At 33.0% G+C, this 13776-nt stretch overlaps 1 protein-coding gene across 1 annotated transcript in view; it reads right to left on the bottom strand.

The window, feature by feature from the left end:
- Positions 1–1826: 1826 nt before the first annotated feature.
- Positions 1827–13776, bottom strand: part of LOC148307094 (uncharacterized) — a 64301-nt gene continuing 52351 nt past the window's right edge. Inside the window, exon 4 of the mRNA XM_088263948.1 lies at positions 1827–3286. Coding sequence (XP_088120074.1) covers positions 1914–3286 — 1373 coding nt within the window. The 3' untranslated portion in view covers positions 1827–1913. The remainder of the gene's footprint in view (positions 3287–13776) is intronic.

Below are 13776 nucleotides of genomic sequence, written 5' to 3'. Positions count from 1 at the left end.
ATACATGGGTACCTATTTTTTTCAAAGGAAAGTACAGTATCGCTCATTTGCTGTAACAATAACATATTAAAATTGTTTTTAGTTATTACTTTAGAAAGATGTGTGAATCTTTAATTACAAATGTAACAATTTTTAACACTCAAATCTCTGCGAGAGACCGTTAGTTTTGAAAACAAACGAGTTTTTACATAACCTCAAAAATATCTACAACCTATTTTTTCACTCTATTTATTCAATATAAACCTGGACTGGTACCTGAAGCGGAGGGCTGATCACTATTTCTTTATGTGTTAACACTCAAGAAAACAGTGCGTTTATATGATGCAGTGCCCTATGCACCATCGGGTGCGGATAAGGGTTTGAACAATTATACCATTTAATATGTCACTTTGTTTGATGGCTGCCAATGTTCAATATATCGAAATAATACAATATTTTTTTATAGGAAATTAGTCACATATCGAAGAGATTTTTTTTCGATTTAAGACGTCATTACTTTACTTTTGATAGTCAACATAAACTTCGAGTAAAAAATAATGCTCATGTTATGCGTAAAAGAGACTTTTCATAAAATATTGTACAGGTAGGTATCGATATAAATTGTAATTGAAAATCCAATCAAAAATCGGTTAAATATAACGGATTTTTGAGAAATGAAAGTTGACCGCCTTAATACGTAAATAAGATGAGGGTAGGCTACGGGAACCTGGACTTTCGTAATATCTCTGTTGTATGGATATTTTCTCACATTTTGTATTTTTCGGGTTAAAGACTCAAATTTGTCTCGAGAAGAAAATGGATGGTCTTTTTTATTTAGTACCTAGTAAATGAGCGATACAAAAGTTTGAGCATCTGGGCTTTATGTCAAAGGCTAGAATAATTATTCCGTCAAGTTGGTGCTTGATTTCGCGCGGCAAAAGAAAGCGCGCGCTTTGCAATGTCAAAGTGACACTTGTCACAAAGTGATGCCGCGCATTATTTGACATTTGAACTGAAAATATCGAAGATGAAAGCTAACGCATGACGCGACACAGTATCGTAGTTCCGGTTGGGCTTTAAATTTAAAATAACACCACTTAAATATTCAATAATATATCTATCTACAAAAGAAAAATAAAACAAACACCAGCGCGATACGAATCTACGAATTAATTTGACACTCATTTCAAAAGTTGGCAAAAATGTATCCAACTCATGGCAACACTAGGGTATAAGTGATTGCCCTAGGCATTCTGTTATTCTCTAGTTCCTACCTACAATTCTTCTTACATTTCCTCTCCCGTATAGCAGAAATGTCATTCATTTGCGACATTCGTATATCAAACTACTTCTCAATTCAAGAATTTGGATCGCAGACTTCACAAATTATGATCAAATTTAATGACCTGATGTGGTCCCCTTTGCGCCATCTGAGTGCGTATAGGGCCTAGAGAAGAAGAATGCTATCCCATATATGAGTACAGTAGAACCCCGAAAATTCGAACTACATAATTGGGGCTGTGGCTTGTTCGGATTTGGAAAATTTCGGGTTAACCGAGAATTTTGTAATACAGTACATACATACTACTAATATCTAGTGCTAGTATCTAATATTACAGTACTTGATTAGCAATGTTGAATATTTTATTAACTTTTTAATATTTTTTAAACAAAATTAGGTTATATTTATTAATTTTACGTAATTATAAGTGTGTCTTTGCGTGTTTTAAAAATGTTTTCCTACAAATGCTTTTCTTCAAAACCTTGTTCGAATTTTCTGCAATTTCGGATCTCTGGGGTTCTACTGTATATCATTCTTATAATAATTGACAGTTTTCTGGTAGAGTAATATACAAATATAATATAAATGTACCATAGTTTTAAGATTATTTTAAAATAAAAGGCAGTAGAGTTTCAAAGGTTGATTCTTCTTTTCAAAATGGTGCTACAGTCGCCATTCCAACGCGAGTGCGAGCCACAGGCTCTGCATAACTGTGTCTGGCCCTCGGATCTCTTCTCGGCCGATCTGCGTCTCCGTACGGTCTCCTGACAGCATCCCATTCCCTGGACTCCACGGGCATTCTTCCAGGGCCATCTTGAGGCCTGTCATACCTATCGTCTAAGGCTGGAACTCTCCCCATTCTCCCAGATTCGATTTGCCTCTGTCTTTCTTCAAGGAGTTCTATCCTTCCATCTCGAATTGGCTCTTTTTTCGGCATTCTTTCGACTGGGTCGATTTTAGAGCTTCTTGGTTCTGGGTCACGCCGTCTTGGAGGTTCTATGTGCTGAACATACCTGATCTCTTCAAATTGCTTCTCGCTTTCGACTCCTTCGTCATCGCTTCTCGAGTCGTGTTTGTTGTAGCGGTTGTCGAAATATTTGTCGTTACGTTCTCCTTTGTACTCGTAGAATCTCTTTTCCAGCTGAGGCGTTCGTTCTCTCGAATCTCTCGATTCTCTTCTTGGTTCTTCGACATGTCTCGAATCACGATATTCTCTAGGATACTTGAAATCTCTTGGTTCTTTGTATTCCCTAGGATCCCTTGATTCTTTGTATTCTCTGGCATCTCTTGGGTCTCTAACATCCTTATATTCCTTGATGTCTCTGGAATTATCTTTATAATCTCGAGCGTCTCTCGGGTCTTTGATGTTTCTCGAATCTGGAATATCCCTGATGTATCGGGTATCCCTGATATCCCTTACATCCTTAGGTTCCTTGTAATCCCTATAGTCTCTGCTGTCTCTAACATCTCTAACATCTCTATGATCTCTGTCGTCTCTGATCGGTCTCTGGTCTCTGAGATCTCTCATGTCGAGTGGATCTCTCAAATCGCGACTGTTCCTCTCTTCTCTGAAATGACGCGAGTCTCTAAAATCTCGGACTTCTTTGTCCCTTCCTCTGCTCAGATCTCGTTCGTCCCTTGAATTTCTCCACACGTCTCTGTGGTCTGCCCTCGCGACAACTCTCGGCATTTCTGCGCGCCTGTCCAAGAGTTCGTCCTCCTCGTCATCCCATTTGGACCGTCTGTCGTTCTTCATGTCTGAAGGCGTCAGAGGTCCCCGGGAAAGGACGTTGTTCAAATTGCGTCGTATTTGTGCGCGTTTATCCAGTTCTTCGGATATCTTTTCCCTTTCAAGGTTCATGAACTTTTCCTTTGCGACGTGGAACCTGTCCTTTGGCGAGACGGAGCCAGCTGCCCTGAGAAGTGGTTTTGTTGGAGACGGAGAACGCGGGCGGCGCGGTGGCGAAAGGGAAACATCATATCCTTCGTGAAGAAGATAGGCTGTACTGTCTCCCCAGTCCTCCTCTGAAACAACAAGAGAAAAAATATTAATAAATTGGTAAACGTTGTTAATTCAGTTCACTAGCAAAGACCAGCGTTTGTCTTTTTGGGTTATATTAATTTGAAAAGGCTCTTTAGATCTGTCCGAGACAAGGACACATTTTCAAGTCATAATCGACTAGGGGGGATCTGACATGACACATGAAAAAGAGAAAAAGAGAATATATGAGATGATTTTATGGAAATCTTATAAAATAATGAATTAAAACTTAAAAATACTTAACAAAAAATTAAGATATTAAATAATATATAAAAAAAAGAATGAAAAAAAACTACAAAAGATATAAACTGACAGAAAGTAATAGAATCTTCAGCAAAAAATTTATGAAATATGATAAAATAACACACTTATAAAATAAATTTGTATCACACATCAACTCCTTATTGCTGCTCCAACTTGCTTTTACAATATATTATTTTGTATATATAGTGAACTTTGACAAAGTCATACAATTAAAGTAGGTCGAAATTGCATTAACAGCGACACAAAAAGACAAAGACAACTTAACATAAACTATCACTGACGAATTCTCAACCTGTTTGCGAAGACGTAACAACAACAAAATAATAAATCAAGCTTGCAGAACCCCGGCAAAAAGTTAATTTGAAATAAAAGTTGACAAATTGCTTCAACTTTTAAGCGTCTCTACAGACAGAGAGATTATAATAGCCATCTCAGTGTTTGCTCTGAGAAATATCCCGTTAGCGATAATCTACCTAAGACTGGTTAACCTTTCATGTACTAATCGTCCAAAAATCACACGTGATCCAAAGTGGGGTACCGAAAGACCCCAGTTTGTATTTGTATGGAAATCGTAGTACGGAGCTCGTAACTTGAGTCACGGATTTCACGTCCTCTTCAGCACGCCGCCATGCGCCGACTGGCGGTCATCCGATAAACGAGAGACCGGAAATCGGATCAAACAGAAGCGGAGTAATCTAATTGCCTTGTGATAATACCAATTTATTGGAGTGAAAGAAATAACATGTCGCTATCAGACTAAAAAAAATGTTGTCATATATTAATACGCAGAACTCGCGGTACCGACTTATTGCACTTTTTATCAAAAAAATATTTTAACGATTTGAAATTATAAAAATTAAAAAGGGAATATTTTCTAAAATATACTAACTAACTAACTAACCATCACGCCGCTTCCCCGCAGGGGTAGGCAGAGAGAATAGAACGCCACACCACTCTGTCATTGCAAACATTCTTCGCTTCTTCCACGTTCATGCATCTCCTCATACATACCCGCCGATTATTACGACTTATTATTTTTCTTAAATATTATTACAAAAACTACGGAGTAAGTAGCTCTTATAGTACTAAAATTTGCGAATTAAAATTCATATGTGGGGGATTTCGATCCCCCTGTTCGAGCCGGCTAGGTTAAGTGCTAAAATCTTCGAAGATAAGCAAATAACTACGATTTCACTCGACACAGGTGCCAAAGAAGAGCCACCATGTAGAAATATATAAGTGTTTGTTTTATTTATATAACAATACTCTTACGATTATAGGCCAAGTCATGACATTTGTTATTTTAAACGAATTGTATTAACGCGGAAGCATCGTGAACCCCATTTGCCACACCTCATTCAAAATATAATTCTGTTAGTTGTATAATGGTTTCTTTCATCACAGTGGTATCGTCTTGCGAGTGATGTCATCAGCTCTCCGATTTCAACTCAGAAATTAACGAAATTAAATATTACATAATAAAGATAATATTTTGAATCCTGCTTGATCGTTTCAAGTATTTTTCGCACGGAAAGCATCGCTCAAGCTGTGTGATTTTTTGTTCACATGGTATTTGCCAAGCCATTTGAACATCTCTAGTAAAATCAGGTACTTTATTTCAACAAAGAATTAATTATTTTCATTATTTTTACTGCAATTAAAGACAATTACAAAGAGCAAAGCGCAAGAGTGAGAAGACATGACTGATATAAATGTCTGGAAGGTGTTCTATCTGGGGCATGTGTTTAAAGGAGAGAAGTACAAGCTATATATTTTTTTAATTGGGAGTTACATTTATTATTTACCTTGCTTTACATACAAGGTTTATAGATCATAAAGTGGATTTTTGTTTCTTCTAACAAAAAAAATAATTACGAGCTATTACACCTTTTCATAAAAGGTAAAATAAAATTTCTTGAATGTTTTCAGCAGATACTTTGTGGCACATTTTACAAACTTTATAAAATGAAATAACTTTTTTATAACCACTTTTTTATTCATACAATTTAACCTACCAACAAATTAGGATTTTTGCGGAGTGTGTGGTAGTTTTTTGGTGACAGTGTTTTAATGTTTTTAATGTTTTTGAATTCATATAAACCCAGATGATGACAAGGTTCTTGTTGAAACCGGTAGCTTAAATTGTATTAAGAAAAATGTGGTTATGACAAAGTTATTTCATTTTATAAAGTTGGTAAAATAGAAGGTCGACGAGGTGTGGGCAGAAGGCAGACCTGGCTCCGGAATATACGAGATAGGACGGGGATCAGGACCGTCGAGGCGCTGTTTAGAGCTGCCCGAGACAAGGACAATTATTCTCAAGCGATAGTCGACGTCAGAGGGACCTGACATTTAAGATTATTTCGCTTAGCTGAGATAGAAACAATAACGAAAATCGAATAATAAACGAATGGTTACAATACATCATGCTAATAGTCTCGTGAATAAGCTAGAGTGGCGTCATTATTTGGGGTATCAAAAAGCAACATCGCGATTTTTGATTGGCGAAAAGAGATTTTGATTATTGTATTTATCATTGATCTCACGGGAAGATCAATCAGTGAAATATAGTACTTATTATAAAGACTTAAAGATAAGATTGTATAAATATAAATGCTATACTTTCTATTCGATTGGAAACATGTAAAGACAGTTTTGTTTTCTCTAAGATAAAAAAGATATTCGCAAATGATAAAGCGTCGATATAACCAATTGCCAAATATCGATATTAATGAATAGTTTCTAGAAAGTGCAAGGTTTAACCTTTGAAAGATAATAAAGTAACGTTACGTAAAGTACAGTAACTCAAAAGGCGAGCGACTGACTAAGACTGAGTTTTTTAATCATCGTTTTTGCTGTGGAACAGTAAAGAATATAAGAGATTAAAAAAAAAAATTAGTGTCCTTTTTTTTTTACAAAATAAATATTTAAATATACAAAATAGTTGGTAAAATAAACAAAATATTGAAAATATAACGTTTCTAACTCTCTAATAAAGTAGATACTTTTTTCTTTTCATCTCACCAATAGATGTATCTAGTGAAGTTCTAGTGAATCAAGAACAATGTTTAAAAATTGGTACTTCCAAGAATTTGAGTAGTGTGGTTGTCAATAATGGGTAGAATTGGTGAATGTTATCCGTTTGTAAAGTGATCACTTAAACCAGCCTATGACGGTCGTCAGTCCCGTAAATGCCCAGACTTCCATATTCTTCTTCATCTTTGATGAGATGTTAAAAAATAATAGATACTAGTGTTTAGAGAATGGAGTTCGTTCGAATAAAATAGGTTATTATGTTATCTAAAATAGGTTTATCAGATGGGTCCTACATGATCAAGTATTTCAAATCCTTTTTTTAAAGAGAAATATATGTGTTATTTTAAAAATAATCATTTATAAAAATACTTCAATTTCCTACTATTACTGTTAGCCTAAGCTCGGAGTCGTAATAATTGGCGGTTATATATTATATGAGGAGACGCATGTATGTGGAAAAGGCGAAGATTGGTGTTGCGTTCTATTCTCTCAGCTTACCCCTGTGGGGGAGCGGCGTGATGATTAGATTGTTAGTCAATTAGCTATCAATATTTTTGTTTTTGTTTTTGATATTTAAAGCGTTTACTTTTTTAATATTTTTTTCTTTTTTACGTATTTTTTTAACAAAAATGTTAGTAATGTAAGTATATAATTACTCATTGAGATTTTTGCTAACCGGTTTCGAGGCGTACCCGTCTCTTCGTCAGGTAATACTGAAATAGTAATTGTCCTGACGGAGAGACGGGTACGTGTTGGCACCGGTAGGAAAACTCTCGGTGAGTGGTTACATACCAACATTACTAACATTTATGTTAAAAAAAAAAAAAAAAATGTTAAAAAAAATAATAAAGTAAAAAAGTATCATTTTAATTTCACTTTGTTACAGTAGAGTAAATATTTAATAAATTTTCGAGGGAAAAAAAGTTTATCAGTTTGTCGTAAGAGAATAAAAACAAATTTCAGTTATTTTAAATATCTAGAGTATAATTTACTTTTCCGTTAGTTGACGTTGATTGAAAAACTTGACCAAATTTATAACATGACATGCAATCTCTCTACGTTGTCTTCCTTGAGTTGGATAGCATATTTTAATCAATACTAAATCTTTGATTTTCTTCTTTTCCTTTTGAAATAATAAATCAAACGTCGATACACCCAGAATATTGTAAATAAAATAAATTTTAAATTTACAAACTAACAGAGAATTAGTATATAGAATAGAACTTTAAAACAAATTTATGACGCGAATGAAGTTGGTAATAGAAGCATGAGAAAGAGGAAAACATGGCATGGTATTTTAAGTACTTGAAAGTGGTCAGGTTAGGATTCGGAATGATCGGCGTGTATCCGCGAATGTGGAAAAGGCGAATATTGTCTGCAAAGACAGATCGATGTGGCGTTATAATCTCTCTGCCTACCCCTGCGGAAGCGGTGTGATGGTCAGTTAGTTAGTTGGTTAGAATATTGAGAGTTTCCTTCTTGTCCGAGCGTTGATATTTCTCAGAACAAACTGTGAGCGAACTGTTTTTATTCTCGATTTTAAACTGAATACAATGGAAGTCGGTTATAACGCGGATTTGCGGGCGGTGTATCTGACCCGTGTTATATGATCACCATGGTATAAACGAATTGTTAAAAATTATGATTAATTTATTCTACGTAGCACACAAGATTTTTATCTGTTTTTTCATTATTTTTATACATTTATTTTTAAAATCTTTATAAAAATCATAACACGCGTGTATTCTGCGCACAATTTCTTTTGAATGTATGTTGAAATTTTATTTTTTGAAGAATATACAAATATTTAAAAAAATATATATATTCTTTAAACTCCTTACCTTTCAATTATTCTTTTCTTTTTGAAACTATACATTTATTTCAAAGAAAAACTTATTTTTTCAAAACAAAAACGGTGTTTTAAGCGAAAAATTCAATACCATTGAATGTTACCTGAGTTTAATTTTTTTTTTGAATTAGGTAATTAAAAAAAAAACTTCCAAGTAACTCTGAAATCTAGCTACGGCTTATGCAACACCGCTTATCATGACCCTACTCAGGCTTCAACTTCTTAAGTTTCATAGCCTATGCTTATTCGTGACTGGATTTACTCTTTATGTTTAAAGTTACTATAATATCATGTTATATCAAAAACACTCGTTTAGTTTAAAGAAAATTAATTTGCGGATTATCAATTATCCCGCTTTAAAATAAAAATGTCAAAAAAAGACAAGCGTTATATCCGAATGATCACGTTATAAAAGAGGCGTTATAACCGGCTTTTACTGTATTCGTAATTTTATCAACGATTAAGAACGTTGTAAGAAAAAAAAGATAATAGTTTTTATTGAGTATGAATTATAACGCTACCAAAATAGATCAGAATCAATCATATCATTATTTTAAGTAAACGCCCTTGAATTTAAACCCGTTAAATTTATCGCTCAGTAACGCAGATTATAAATAATTATTATGTCATACACACATCGATATAATATTAATAGCAATTACGTTTATGGTTTTATATAAGGACCATATAACTAGGCATTCATACGTATAATAAAAGGAATGCAACAATTTATTATATTGTTTTATTATTATCACGATAAACCATTGATACAAGGTCAATTTATTAGATACGAATACAACAATCGAACTAATCTTCATGCAGAGTATTTTTAAAAAGTCCGAATTTTACATATACATACATATGAAAATTTAAATATATATATATATATATATATATATATATATATATATATATATATATATATATATATATATATATATATATATATATATATATATTTATATATATATACATATATATATATATATATATATATATATATATATATATATATATATATATATATATATATATATATATATATATATATATATATATATATATTTATATACAGTATCTACTCAATGAATTAGGGCCACGCAGAATTTCGCGCAATTTCTCAATTCAAACAGGAATAACTCAGAGAAAACCTTGAATAAAACAACATTGAATTTTATTTACACATGAACACTTTATTACGCTTAAATTATGCATATATTTTCATATAAATATAGTTAGTATTTAGTATTTCCACCTTTGGCAGAAATAACTGCCTCAATTCTTTTTGGCATACTTAAAATGCACTGTTTTATCATGTTTTTTATTTCTTCGTCTTCTGACCAAATTTTTTGAATATTTTTTTTTACACAGTCTACTGTCGGATTTGGAAATGAGTATACCTTATTTTTAACATGCTCCATACGTTTTCTATAGGATTAAGGTCCGGAGAATTTCCAGGCCAGGGGAGCAAAGGCAGATTTTTGTTAGACAAAGATTTTATTATTGATTTAGCCCGGTGGCAAGGTGCCCCATCCTGCATGAAGGTGTATGGACCTTCTGTTGGGTCGAGTGTATGGTAGAAGGGCAATAAAATTCGTTCGAGGACCTGCTTATAGGAATTTTGGTTCATTGTTCCTTCCACGAAAAACAACGGCCCAGGTAAATTGTTAATAATACATGACCATATCATTGTTGCAGGGGGGTGTTTGATAACTTTTACCACACAGGCCTCATTGTAACGTTCCATTGGTGTTCTCCTGACGAATCGACGGCTCTCTGTCACGGCTTCTAACCGGCACTCATCATTAAAGATGACCTGAAAAATAATGAAAATTTAAGTTTAATTCAAATATATAAGTTTATTTACTAAAATGATATGTTGAAAATTAAATTTAAATAAATACCTTTTTCCAATCATCTACCGAGTAATTTCGATGTAGCCTGGCCCATTTTAATCGATCCGCTTTCATTCGTGGTGTCAATTTTGGTACTTTTACAGGGCGCCTGCATTTCAGATTTACTTCGTAAAGACGTCGCCTCAGTGTTGATACCGATATATTTATACCCTCTTCTTCCAATTTTGTTTTTAATGTTTTGCTGATGCACTACGGTTTTCTAAGGCACTTTGAACGATTTTTCGATCAGTCCTCGGTGTTGTTTTTCTAATCCTACGACAGTTCTTTCGCCGATTGCTGGTGGCGGGTGACTGATTTTTTATTGATTTTGAAATTCTGTCCACTGTTTGACGAGAAACGTTTTCTTTTTTTGAAATTTCTCTATTAGATAGTATTCCTAATTTCAGTAGCACTATAACACTAGACTTTTTTTTCTCAGAAATGTCTCTACTTTTTCCCATTTTGTCCTTTTCAAAAAAAATACTTGTGTTTACAAAAAAAAATTATACTATATGAACTAAAATTAAAAATTAAGTTTTTTTCACAAGACACGATAACTATATAACCTCTCTGAACAAAACAACAGCCAGAACTCAAGAAACTTCACTAATAAATGAGATAGGACTATTTTTTGAACTTTCAACTATCTGTCTACCTGTGCTAATTAGGGACCTTTCTCAGAAAAAGGGTTTGAATTTTTGCAAAGGCTTAAATAATCCAGGTATATTTTACATATTATTGAAGGTAATATACATGATATTAGATGTCAATAGAAAACTTAAAGTATTTATGTAAAATAAATATAATAATCCAAAAGATTTCAGAGTATTCAAAAAAATAATGGGTGGCCCTAATTCATTGAGTAGATACTGTATATATATATATATATATATATATATATATATATATATATATATATATATATATTATATATATATATATATATATATATATATATATATATATATATATATATATATATACATACATACATATATATATATACATACATACATATATATATATATATATATATATATATATATATATATATATATATATATATATATATATATATGTATATACGCAATCTTAAAATCAATAAAACAGCTCTCTCCAATAAAGAGACTATGGTCTTGTGCTTGAACTTTTAAATGTTTATACCATTTACTTTGTCGTTCAATTTTACGTTTTGAACTCAAAATAAACGGTAGTTCAAATTCCAATTATTAGATCCACCCTTAACTATTTGGACGTCCGGTGGTTCTTCAACTTTTTGAGGTCATCCTCCTTCTCCAGTATTTCTCAAGCAGGTACCTGTTGAATTATGCGTGGTATGCGCGTGGTACATTGTCCGATGCGTTGCCCCGAGGTCCGCGAAATGCCGTTGTCCTCTTTCGAGTAGTTTTCTCTCGTGAATAAGATTATTATTCATAATTTCGCGTGTGTGGAGCGCTCAAGGTGCGAGATGACACCGTTCTGCGCTATGTGGGTCGCCGTGCGGCTACGTCACACACAGCTTCTCGCAAAAACAGTGTCAAATATTATACCCACAAGTATACTAGCGCAAGTCAAGTAAAATACAATAATATTTAAGCAAAATATAAAAATTTCATAAATTGATTCGGCAGTCACTTTGTGGTAAAATCAATCCATTTTTAATTATGACACAAGGTGTTTAAAAATGATGGGGAATGCATCGAAACACGTGTCACAATAGATTTTAAGAAATAGTGGTATTTACTAAGTAAAACATTGTTTAAAAATAAAATACAGTAGTCAAAACACTTATAATTTTCCATATTCTCAATATTATTAATATTTAAAGCATTTGCTTTGTGTCAGTCATTTTTATTTTATACATTTTTTTGACAAAAATGTTAATAATATAAGTGAGTAGAGGAAGATGAAGTAAATAGAGGAAGACCGAGGAAAACTTGGCACAATCAGGTATGTCAAATACTTGAAAACGGCCGGGTCAGGAGTCGTAATGATCGTCGGGTATGTAGAAGAGGCAAAGAATGTTTGCAAAGACAGAGTGGTGTGGCGTTCGATTCTCTCCTGCCTCTTCTGCCTACCCCTGCGGGGAAGCGGCGTGATGGTTAGTTAGTTAGTTAGTTTTAGTAATATTAGTATGTAACCACTCACTGCGATTTTTATATCTGGTTTCGAGACGTACCCGTCTGTCTCTTTTTTTTTTAACGAATAACCCGCAAATCTTCTATTTTAGAAGCTTGTCTGCAGGTAGGATCGTAAGGATAGGGAAGGTAGATGTGAAAAATACACCACAAACACATTAATTAACTTTCTTGAAAGTGATTAAATGTGAATTCACAGTAAAATCTGGATGTAGTGCTATTCTAACGACTTCAAAACTTCTCTGTTTCGGGCTTTTTCGACCCATTTGGGTTTTAAATGGATGGATTAAAAAATCATATTTTACCACAAAGTGAATACCAAAACAATAAGTAGCATTCTGAAAACGTTTTGATTAGACTTGAACCAGTATAACCACGAGCCTATAATGAGTAAACCTATTATGTTGAATTTACGGAGTGAATTTCTAATTTTATTGGGTGCGAAAATTAGCCTACGGAATGTCCATAAGTCACTGCTTTCCCCAAATTATATATATTGTTGTATATTTAAGTAGTAAAAATAAATAATGACCCCGAAATGCGGTATACTTTGATATTATTAATTGATTTGACATTAGCTTTGTGGAATAACAAAATGATTTAATATGAAAATAAAACGCTTGTATAAAACCACTTTTTTGAGTTTATTAATGTTAACACGACTAGTTTCGAGAACTACAGATGTTTTCATCATCAGGTGATAAACTATTTGTATTCTCGTTGATAAATTAATTTTTTTATTTATTTCTTTAATTAGCTTATATTTCACTAACATAAACTATTATGAACACTTAATTTACATCATATAAACTAACTAACTAACTAACCATCACGCCGCCTCCCCCGCAGGGGTAGGCAGAGAGAAGAGAGCGCTACACCACTCTGTCCTTGCAAACATTCTTCGCCTCTTCCACGTTCATGCATCTCCTCATAAATACCCGCCGATTGTTACGACTTCTCACCTGACCACTTTCAAGTATTTGGCATACCTGATCGTGCCATGTTTTTCTCGGTCTTCCTCTGCTTCTTTTCCCACTAACATTCGCCTCATAAATTAATATAATTTACATCATATATATAAATATATATATATATATATATATATATATATATATATATATATATATATATATATATATATATATATATATATATATATATATATATATATATATATATATATATATATGTATATATGTTTAAATCTTCTTACAGTAAACAAAACATTTATTTTTAAATTCTTTCTTTTTTTATACATTCAGGCATCTCATCATACATTTTTAAACCCTTAT

This window comes from Brachycentrus maculatus, unplaced genomic scaffold, assembly GCF_059751285.1.
Source record: "Brachycentrus maculatus isolate JH-2025_06_01 unplaced genomic scaffold, ASM5975128v1 h1tg000210l, whole genome shotgun sequence".
NCBI lineage: Eukaryota > Metazoa > Arthropoda > Insecta > Trichoptera > Brachycentridae > Brachycentrus > Brachycentrus maculatus.
Note: the sequence above shows the minus strand (reverse complement) of the source record. Positions and strands in the feature narration are given on the sequence as shown.